The following is an 11,603-nucleotide window of genomic DNA, read 5'->3' as shown; positions in this document are numbered from 1 at the left end:
TTTTTTTCACTTTATCTCCGTTGAATTTCGTAATTCATTAAACAGTGGAGATTTAAAGCGGGAAAGTTCCTAATACTAACACTAATTGTATTCATGAAATCCATCATTTAGTTATATGTATAGTTCAGCTTGCCAGTAAAAACTGGAGTATAACAAGGACTGAGTTTTTGGTTTTCAATGAGCTATCGTTCGAACATGTGCATTACATTAATCTTGAATCTGCTGTTACCTAGTTCAGTATTTGTCGTTGGAACAATCTTATTATTTAGATTTGAGGTTTTTTGTTCATTTAATAAATTAGTGACGCTCTAATAGTGTTTATTTAATAATCATTCAATACAATTTTCCAGTACTTCATTGACAGTTATCTCGAATTATCGGTTCAAATTTTAGTTTGCAAGCTGGTCCTGGGGTGAGAAGGGGAGTGTTGTCTATGGATATATCTTCTTTTCCTTCTTCGCTAGAACGGTGAATGGTGAAGTTAAGAAGCAAGAAGATTACTGCCAACTTTATCTGGAGTAAAGCTAATTTGAAACCTGTAATGAAAACATTCTTTCATGTATTGATGGTTATTAAATTACTTAAGTACATAATAGAATATATAATACATTAAGAATATTTCACAAAGTATGTTATCGAAGTTATTATTTAGTATAATTCGTCTTCTTCTAAGACTGTGGGAAACCGTTCTCTGTGAGTACGTAAAGTCCGGTTTGCCTCAAGAATCAACTCTGAGTACCTCTGTAGTTTAGGTAGAACTTATGAAGACAAGGGCAACAACTACGGGATCCAGTAGTTAGATCTTAGAGGGTCCATATTCTTCTCAAATCCATTATGTTTTCCACGAAAGCTCCCATACTGAGATCTAGTTGTCTAGGAGGGCCCATTTCGCTTCTAAACTTGACCGGGTGGTAGGGGAATGCCTTCTGAAGGTACCAATTTAGGATTGCCTTCGGTTCCATTCTTCTGGTATATCCCTCCGAATAACGTTCTCTACTTCCTGAAACCTATTGCCAATTTTTAACTGAGAGTCACTGGTAAATCTGCAGAGCCATCTCTCTTAATCACCCGCTTCACCACTTGAATTTTCCCGTACGAGGTCGAGTACTAGACGAGATGGTACGAGAGGTTCTGGTACACGAGAGACGCATACCTCTCCTTCCAATCTAATAGCAACTAAGGTCACCTCAGTAACTTTTTGATGTCACGGTTCTTACCGCATTGCGCTCACACCATACTTCTGCGAGGCTGGCGCACCGCTCTGCTGGTGGAGGACACTGCTGTAGCTAGATCATCTACGGTTCCCTAGAAGTGAACCACTCCTTTTCAAGTCTCATGATTTCCAAAAACTCCTCAAAAATAAGTTTCCATAGAGTTGTACCATTGACTGATCATAGCGGGCATCCTCTCATATCCCATATAGATTCTCACGTTTCGTAGAAACGTTCTGTACCAGGATTGCTTTCGGGAGGTGTTGTTAACCGATTTGTAATTTACGAAAATGAAACATGTGAAGTAAATCCATCTGATATACATGTGCTACTAGCTCTAAATTATCCAATTATTATAATTATAACTATCCAAGCTGTAAAAGAGAAAGCTGATTAATTCATTGCGTGTGGTATAAATTTAATAAGTATTCTTAAAACAAACTCCAACTTTGTAGAATTGAACTTCCTTACTGCTAAAGACCCCTCTATCGAACGATTTAAGAAGTCAATGAATTATCAAGTCTATGTTAATGTTGAAGATGCAACGTGAATACGTGAAAGTATAAATATGTATTATTAGGCTTACTAGAATTAATTAGATATCATACCAACACATATCCTCGGTCCCTCTCCAAAAGGAAGGAAAGTGTACTTAGGAATGGAGTCCTTGTTTTCTTCGGAAAATCTTTCTGGGTCGAATTTTTCTGGATTCGGGAAGTACTCTGGATCCTTATGGAATTGCCCAACCGGGACGAAGACTTTGGTACCTTTGGGTATCGGTGTATTCCCTATTACTGCGTTCTGAGTGCAAGTGCGGGAAAGCATGGTGGCTTGAGTGTGTATCCTTAGGCTCTCTGCAAAAGTAAATTTTAAGATGGTGAATAACTTTATAGTTGTAACTTGGTGAGTAAATTGTGAACATAGTTTATAATTAAAAATTGTATTCATTAATTAAACCTTTCTATAATACCGATACCTTATTGTAGGGATTTTCCTACCATAGTCAAGCATTATCCAACAATTAAATTAGAAATATAGGGAAGGACAAATGCATAAAAAAATACACCAATGTCGAGATAGTCTGACAAATAACATAATATATTACTTCCAAATGTGGTCACTTATACTCAGGAAGAATAGTGTCTTAAAACTGTTGATAATAAATTATTAAATACGTAAAATATGCGGGCAAAAAAAGGATGAGCTAAACAGAAAATTTGTTTGGATAGGTTACATCACCCGGTAAATATAATTCAGGTTATATTTAGAGGGCATTTAAGGTTGTAGGATTTAGTAATAAATAGATTCCTAAAATTTTAATTAACACTGAACCGACGGGTAAACGTTCGAGGAGTCGATAAAAGGATTGCGTCGAGACTGATGTAATAGTTGTTTGGATGGGCCTCCCTGGACATAAGTCTGTAGACAGCGTTTGGTGGTATCGGAATCGAACCTTTGGGTTCACTCAGCCTTTACTATTATTTTAAGTCATAATAATATGCCTGTTACCTGTCATCTTAAAACAAAATGGCGTAGGATCAAAGACATTGATTGATTGATTGACTATGAAGAAGGGGATAGAAAATCTAAGAAAATTGATTGGGCAGGATAGGGGGTGCGTTCTGGGGAATCAGGTACCCTGCTAATATGACCATTTTCAAAGGCGTGGTCCTTGGTATTTTGAGGAACGCATCCCCTGTGTGGAGCCGGAACCTCACGCAAGATCTAAAGAGGCGACTGGCCACCATACAGAGATTGGCTCTGCTAACAGTCACGAAGACCTACAGAACGGTGTTGCATGATGCGGTGCAGGTGCTGGCCGGAGCGATGCTCCTGGACCTCATCCTCAAGGATAATTTCGTCAAGTACGAAGTAAAGAGGCAGGGGCTAGTGGCGCTACCGGTGGGACTTCGAGAAAGGATTGGCGAGACCCCGAACCTATGGAAGAAGATGCTGCGGGAGGATTCCATTGAAGAATGGAATGGACGGTGGCTGGCGAGCCAGAAGGGCACCACTCTGAGGTAGTTCTTTCCTACCGTCCATTCAAGACTGAGAACGGGGGGTGGGTCCTCCCAGATTATTGGGTCTCGTAGATCCTGACGGGAAATGGGAATTAAATTGAGATCGTAAATTTTTTATCTAATTTATTTGATACAAATGTTTGAGAAACGCATTTTTTTATTTTTTTATTTTTTTACGATTACTTCTCTGAGTTTGTCCATTTGGAACATTTGCTGGGTACAATATTAGAGTCTTATTTTAACAAATTAGAATTACACATTATATTTTTTAATACGGAAGCTTTAGTATAAATGATTTTGGATTTTAATGCACTTACCGTTAACCACCATATTTAAATAATTGATAGAATTGATTTTTTCTAGATTGAAATCTGTCGGACATTTCGAAATTGAAGAAATTTCTTTCCGCAACTTGTCCTGGACGTCCTGATGGGCAGCCAAATCGAGGAGTAGGAAGGCCAACTGGTTTGACGAAGTCTCTGTTGTGTCAGCATAAAATGACAAGCAGTGTCCTGCCAATTCTAGATTTGTATAGGCTAAACAAAAAATAAAAATAATAATTTGTATTTAATTTTTAAATATAATTTAAAGTTTTTATCAACCTGGTTTATTTTCGTCGATCAACTTTTGGTTCATCTTCATGATGTAGTTGATGAAGTCGCTTTTCGTTACATTCGAACTGGTTCTGAACTCGATCATTTTTTGAACAAATGCCTCAAAGAAATCTTCAGCATCTTTTGACAAAAGTCTAGCAAAGAATAAACATATTTGAGAACAATTTATAGTATAAACTAAAACAAGGATTATTGTTTCGGCCGGTATAAGGAAAACTGAACCGAAACTTATGCAATAAGCGGATAGTAATTTAGCTGAACGGGTCATGTAAAAAGTGTCCCGAAGGCAAACTGGGGCCCTCCCTTTACAAACGACTTTCTATTCTAATAGCGTCCTTATTATGATAGCTTATAAATGTTAACAAAATGAATTTCAAATTACCTTAGCTTGAGAAAGTTGGCGATCTTGGGTAAGAAGAAATGACCGAACATCGTCAACGGCGAAGGTTGGAATATTTTTTCTGAATTGGCATACTTGATAAAATTGTTTTCAGGATCCGTGAACGCACTGGGCTCTATGCCGAACCCACATGAGGATGCGTTGTCTACAGTGAACAGGAACGAAACCTCCTTGGCCTGAATTAAAATAAAAAATGTTTAAAAGATAATTGATAAAATTTCATTAGAAATAAACTAGTTATTATTTATAATAGAAGAAATACCACAACTGGTGCCATTTTCTTTTCGGTGAGGTAGTTGACCATATTTTCAGCTACCCGATACATGATAGGGATGATCTCCTTCAGCCTTACTGTGGTCATATTCGAAGCTTGAATACCTCGAAGCTCCTTCCACCTACAATGTGAAATAATTTATTTAAACTATGCCCTGATACTGAATGTGAATTATGTTCCTCTCCTTAGAGATGCACGAACCGGAGGCCTGGCAAAATGAAGTGTCGAACCAACTAGGAGTATTCATGATGTGCTAAATGTAAAATGTTTTACGGTGTTAAATGTTATAAGTATAGGATTGTGAGCAGCCCTATTTAAAGTCATGTTAAATGCATAAGAGCTCCTAGTGGATTTTCTGAACAACTTGTTTCATAACCTTTCCTTCCAAAACTTCATGTTATTGTTTACTTCTAAGTTTTAATTAAAATAATTTATTCCAACATGGCTAAAGTAAGTGAAAAGTAGAAGTTGTGTGAAAGTTTGGGCACTCAGTACCTTGTTAATTTAGAAGAGAATCAAGATGAGCTAATTGACGACTATCATTACATTATTATTACTGTTAGCTATTGCTTTATTAGTTTCAAAAACATCCAAAACAATGTTAACATATTCAAAACACAAACGACGAGCAAGTAACCTATCAGTTAGTTGCAACTACAACCTTCCTCTATGCAACAGTGCTTTGCGCTGGTTTCAATCCTTCCTATCCGATCGTTCCCAGTACGTAGTGGTTCCTGATAATTCTCCATCAATGATTCGACCCCTCACCTGTGGTGTCCCTCAGGGTTCATCGCTATCCCCTATCATTTTCGCTATCTACATCAATGACATTCCCTTCCTTCTCCAACATTCTCAATACCATTTGTACGCAGATGATTTCCAAATTACCTTTCCTTCCCACCTTCTGACCTATTAGTTGCTAAGGAGAAGATTCAAGAAGACTTGAACAGAATTAGCCAGTGAGCACAAGAAAACAAGCTTAAGTTGAATGCAGAGAAGACTAAGGCAATCGTAATAGGATCCAATCACCTCCTGAAAACTATTCCTCTTATTCCAACCTTATTCCTAAACAACAATCCGATACAATTCCATCCATACGTTAAAAACCTTTGTGTCACTATAGACCATACTCTCATACTGGAAAAAAACACGTCTCCGATATTTCCCGTCGAACCTCTTCCATTCTGAAGCGTTTAAATTATCTTCGTCACCTACTTCCTTTTGAAACCCACAGGCTCCTGGTTACTTCCTTAATATTCCTCCACTTTTACTATTGCTAGGTGGTTTACGGGGGTGTCAATGGGGATCTCGAAGCAAAATTACAACGGTTAAATAATTGCTTTGTACGATTCATCTTTGGGGTCTGTCACCCGATTTTATGAAGAGTTGAAGTGGCTTTACCCCTCCTTCCGTCGTAAATATTTCCTTTCTTCCTTTCTCTATCAAGTTATCCAATCCCCCCGTCCATCGTACGTCTCAGATATCCTTCAATTTAAGTCCTCAGTGCATTCCGGCAATACCCGCTCACGGCCTTCAGATTTATATGTAACTGCCCATCGAACCGCAGCCTTTGGTATATCTTTTCTCATCCAATCCTCTTCCCTATGGAATTCTATTCCCTCCATTATTCGTAGTTCTAATACCCTTCCAATCTTCAAATCCCGTATCTTTGACTAACTTCTGTCCGCCCAATAAAAAAAGCTTTATATATTTTATGTCTTACATTTTCGTTTACAATTGTAAATATGCACAATAGTAGAAATTATCTCTTTTCATTTATTATTTTTTAGTTTTATGGTAAAATCCTTGAGAAACTTATCTTAAAACGCCTGTACCCCAGCCTAGGTTCCAACCACATAATCCTAAACCATGTGGATTTCAACAGGTTGGATTCCGAACATCCCACTCCACTATCCAGCAATGCCATCGTGTGGTCGATGTAGTCTCGTCTTCATTGGAGCGCGGAATGTACTGCTCGGGAGTCTTTCTTGATGTAGAACAGGCTTTTGATCGAGTCATGACCGATGCCACATGCCTATTGCCAGTGAATAATGATCCTTCCATTGTATCTCAAACCTTCCAATTCCACATCACCACCCTCGAAGAATGGTGCCAAAACTGGAGGATTAAAATAAATTACAATTAATCCCACCAAATCACATTTACCCTTCGTCACAAATCTTCGGCTTGCCCTACAGTATCTTTTAATAATATCCCGCTTATTCCTGTTGAACAGATCCGTTACTACTTAGGACTAAATCTGGACAAACGACTGACATGGAAGAATACAAGACTGAAAAAACAATAAATTGTTTGTCGATTCCAACTATTACAGCACTTACTAGACAAACGGTCCAAACTTCCAATCCATTACAAAAGACTGGTCTACATGACTATTATAAGGCCTATTTGGACATACGGAGTTGAGCTATGGGGCTCCACTAAACCATCTAATTCCTGTCGAATCCAATCCTTACAGTCTAAAATCCTTCGTAAAATCCTTAATGCTCCTTACTTTGTCACAAATCAAATCATCCATCAGGACCTCAATGTCCCCTATGTTGCCAATTTGGCCAGAACCAGATACCAATCCTTCCATAATAAACTTCCCAACCACCCACACCAACTCGTTTCTAGCCTGGCTTCTCCTTTACTACCTAATAATCCTCCTAGGCGTCTGAAAAGAAGATGGCTTCGAGATCTTCTCCTTTAGAAATGTTTTTGGAGTTCTATCAATGGGTAGATTCTCCTCTCTCTTTTTTATCATTTTTTTTTCTTTTTATTTACTATCAGAAGTCATCTTATTTTTTATGATATGACAAGTGGTTTTATTTTTTTTTTTTTTTATCATTATTTTATATATTCTGTTAATTATTGTTGTTTATTTGTATCTTTTTAAGTTCATTGGATTATTTTATTTTATGACATCTTGTAATTTCATCTCTATTTTGTAATTTACTTTAATGCTCCAAAGCCTAATTTTGACGCCTGTAAATTATTCTAAAGGGATCAATTCCAGAATTAATAAAGATTATTATTATTATTATTAGCACGACAACAAACAAAACGGTGACAAAGCTGGCCTGTTGCGTGACGTCATTCTCCATTTAACAGACCTAATAACAGACTCTCTACCATGTTATATAGTTTTAATATGGTAAAAGAAGGAAATATTCCATTTAACACCTAATTAATTTGTTCTAGTTTTACCACTGTAATTTCATGCTTATTTTCTTTAATTTATGATATTTTGATCTTTGCGCAATTTCCTTGGTTTACCAAAAGAAATTATAACTGTATAAATGTAGCGACCAACATATTTTCATGTTTTTTTGGTTTGTTTGGTTCCTAAAGGTGAATCCTCAATTGGGAGGTACCTAAGGCTGCCAAAGATCTGGACAAACGCCTAGCCTGGAATCCTGCAACCAGACTGAAAAGATAATAAACTTCTTGCCGATTCCGACTGTTACAACACTTGCTAGACGAACGGTCTAATTAATTACAACAGACTCATTTACATGACTATAATATGAGCTATTTTGACTTAGGAAGAAGAGCTGTAGAGCTCAACTAATCCATCGAATTTATCTGTTATCCAATCCTTAAAACTTCTTATCTTGTCACAGAAATGGGTAGATTCTCCACAATACTGTATCTTGTCATTGTAATTTAACTTACTTACATTACATTACAAATTATTACATTTAGTAGTTGTATATATTTTTTATAGTTAATTAATAGTTGTAAATTTCAATTAATAAATTATTAATTTTTTTTAAAATTTTGATGTATAGTTTCATAAGTAATAACTTTGATATATAGGTTCATAAGTAAGAACTCGGCGAATACTCACTTTTCCATTCCTTTGGCAACGAAAGGATTCATTGCGAATAGGGGATCCACTTCCTTCTTTACCTCCATTACGGTGTCTTGAAACTTATTGAAATCTTTCACAATCAAGGTTTTGACTAATTCTGGATCAGTCACGAGAAGCATTGGGGTGAACAGAGCATAAAATCCAACTAGGCCTTCGCTTTTGTACTTCCTAAAGCAAAACATAAATAGTTAAGTAATAAATTATTAGTAACATATATATCTTACATTTATATACCTGTAAAGATCGACAAAGAAATCCTGAATATGTTCTTTCTTGATCAACACCTTAGTGAATGTTTGGCGAGTAAATTCGAATTTGACATTGAAGACATCCTTTCTGTCCCAGAAGCCGAACAACCATAAGTATGACAACCATAACGTCACAACTAATGCCACAATACCCTCTACCAACATCCTGGATGTTCTTCAAGCGCAGACCTGAAAGAGAAATTTCAATGAGATATATTGTTTTGCAGTCTAAGAGATATTGTTCAGTGTGATTAATATTTTTTGAACCGTCGATATGAGAATAGATTAAGGAGGAAGTTGAAATAGACATCAGCAAATTAAAATATTTATATAGCAGCAGAAACGCGCAATATTCCTAGTAAACTAATTTAGGCATGCGTTAAAGCTGGAGTTTAAAAAATATATTTTTAGGTTTAAAACATCCGAAAATTAAAAAAATCCCCAAGGAATGGAAGGTTTATCTACTTCCAACTCATTAAAAAGGGATGGTAAGACCTAAGAAATACGCTGAGGAAATTATCGGAGGCTACCAAAGTAGTTTCAGGCGAAATTGTTCTTCAAGGACATAACTAAATGACACAAATGGAATGTTATGTAAAATAAATCACATTTTTCAATGAATGTACGATGCGTTGATTGTGTTCAAAGATAAGGAAGCTACGAAAAACATAGTGAAAAAACGATTCTAAACATTCTATTATTTTTTAAATTATTTCAATTAAAACAAGTACCAATTAGTAAATAAAAATTCAGTACAAAAGATAATATCAAGAAAATTATTATTATTAGGAAAATGGTCAATATAAATTGTTTTATGGTGGATTTAACTAGCTTCAAATTGAGCCCTAATAGAACTCGTTAGGTTCAATATTTTCCATTCTTGGGAAAATAATTATTTTGAACTACTTTATGATAAATCTAACGGGCAGCAAAATTTATTTATTATTTTTTTAAACAACTTTTGTGAATATATTTTACCACATATCAAGAAAACTAATATTATTAGGAAAACAATCATTATGAACTACTTTATGGTAAATTTAACGAGCTGCAAACTAAATCCTAATAGAACTCTAGTGGGTGTTTGTAACGTTGAAACGTTGAAAGTTTATTAAAATACAATATTGAGAGAAATTTGAATGATTGAAGTTGGTGTTATTATTAACATATACCACTTTCAAAAAAATAAATATATTAAATCATTAATCTAAGAATTTAAAGACCTTCATATTGAGCCATAATATAACTTTTTACATTATATATTTTCTGAAAAAATAAAATTCTTTTTTCCAAAACAACCAGGAATATTGTTTTGTGAATATATTTTGACAAATATCAAGTAAATTACTATTATTATTAACTAATTTCTGGTGAATTTAACGAGCTGCAAATTGAATCCTTATATTACTTTTTACGTTTGATATTTTCCGTGGTACAATTTTCGAACATCAGTATATTATTTAAAAAAAGAAAAGAAAAAGAATAACTTTTGTAAATATATCTTGTCAAATATCAAGAAAACTACTCTTCTAAGGTAAATAATTAGTATTCACGTCATGGTGAAATTAACCACCTTCAAACTGAGTTTAAATAGAACTTTTTAAAATATATTTTCTGACATATTGCTATTCGAATACCACATTTTCTTTTTCCAAAACAACCAGGAACAACATTTTGTGAATATACGAATATTTTGAATTTAATGACCTTCAAGATGAGCTCTCATAGAACTCTTCTACGTTCAATAGTTTTTGAGATACAGTATTTCGAACACCAACATTAATTTACCAAAAAACGAACAACATTTCGTTAATATATTTAGACAAATTTGAAGAAAACTACTTGATATTCCTAGGAAAATAATTATTATGAACTACTTTTTGGTAAATTTAACGAGCTGATAATTGAATTCTAATAGAACTCTTTACATTATATATTTTTTGAAGTATGGTTATTCGAATCTCATTTTTTTTTTTTCCTAAACAAACTATGAACAACGTTTTGTGAATATATTTTGGCAAATATCGCGAAAATTACTATTGTTGGAAAAATAATTATGAACTATTTTATGGTGAATTTAACGAGCTGAAAATTGAATCCTAATAGAACTTTACGTTCGAAAGTTTCCGATAGAGGTTTTCATACATTTTTTTCTCCAAATAAATTGAATATTAAACAGTTACCGCACTATTTAATGGCATTGTATTAATCTTAAATTTGTTATTCTTTTAGTGCGGTTTATTGATGTTTTCACATGATTTTGACAATATGCAATATTTTCTTGAGGCGTCTCATGGTTTGAATATCGATACGAAGTGCCAACCATGTCTCAGTGAACGTATTACTATTGATATTAAACCTCTTACTAAAATATTTGTGCTGCGATGACTGTTCTATCCAAAGAGCTCCAGATACAACACTAACTCTCCTAGGGGAGTTGTCTATTAAATCAACCTTGATCTCAACGTTGCGGGTCATTTACAGAGTATATTTAGTAAGAGGCTAGAGATAACAATATTTGTCCTATTTCTTCAGTAGAAGAACGTAAATATAGAATTTTTTTTTTAAGGCGAACAAATTTAGATTAAAAATCTCGAGCAAGACTGATAGTATTTTTTTTTTCGACCATACGTTGTAATTTATGCTTTCTCCTCAAAATGAATATTAATTATCTAGTACGTGTCATTTTGCCTTGTTTATTTCATAACATAAAACCAAGTGGTTTATAAAATTTTATTTTATAATTTTTGTAGAAGCTTTACAAAGATAGGACGACTTAAACTACAAGAATACTGACTCCTTCAACAACTATTAATCTAAAGTAAACGAAAAATGTTTAAAATACCTCCTAAAAAACAAAAAAATTTAAATTTTGTCTTATAAATGTTTGATTAATTTATGGAAGAAATATTTAATTTAGGGCATATGAAGACCCTTAAAAAAAAGGAAAAAATTTTC

At 34.5% G+C, this 11,603-nt stretch overlaps 1 protein-coding gene across 1 annotated transcript; it reads right to left on the bottom strand.

Annotated features, from left to right (window-relative positions):
• Window positions 1-301: 301 nt before the first annotated feature.
• LOC106691459 (cytochrome P450 6j1) lies at window positions 302-11,075 on the bottom strand. The gene is made up of 9 exons (XM_014437237.1): window positions 11,012-11,075; window positions 8,632-8,834; window positions 8,374-8,565; window positions 4,509-4,641; window positions 4,229-4,422; window positions 3,835-3,980; window positions 3,550-3,768; window positions 1,820-2,065; window positions 302-536 (listed from the first exon to the last, which is right to left on the bottom strand). The coding sequence occupies exons 2-9, from the start codon at window positions 8,808-8,810 to the stop codon at window positions 355-357; spliced, it is 1,491 nt and encodes a 496-aa protein (XP_014292723.1). The 5' UTR covers window positions 8,811-8,834; window positions 11,012-11,075; the 3' UTR covers window positions 302-354.
• Window positions 11,076-11,603: the final 528 nt, after the last annotated feature.

This window comes from Halyomorpha halys, unplaced genomic scaffold, assembly GCF_000696795.3.
Source record: "Halyomorpha halys isolate HHAL.00 unplaced genomic scaffold, Hhal_1.1 Scaffold2362.1, whole genome shotgun sequence".
NCBI lineage: Eukaryota > Metazoa > Arthropoda > Insecta > Hemiptera > Pentatomidae > Halyomorpha > Halyomorpha halys.
Note: the sequence above shows the minus strand (reverse complement) of the source record. Positions and strands in the feature narration are given on the sequence as shown.

Excerpts from the sequence above, each read along its gene's own strand:
- LOC106691459 (XM_014437237.1), bottom strand. The coding sequence starts at position 8,810 with ATGTTGGTAGAGGGTATTGTGGCATTAGTTGTGACGTTATGGTTGTCA. Across the intron at positions 4,423-4,508 it reads AGAAAATGGCACCAGTTGTG|GCCAAGGAGGTTTCGTTCCT; the intron begins GTATTTCTTCTA and ends ATTTTAATTCAG. Across the intron at positions 3,769-3,834 it reads GATCGACGAAAATAAACCAG|CCTATACAAATCTAGAATTG; the intron begins GTTGATAAAAAC and ends TTTTTTGTTTAG.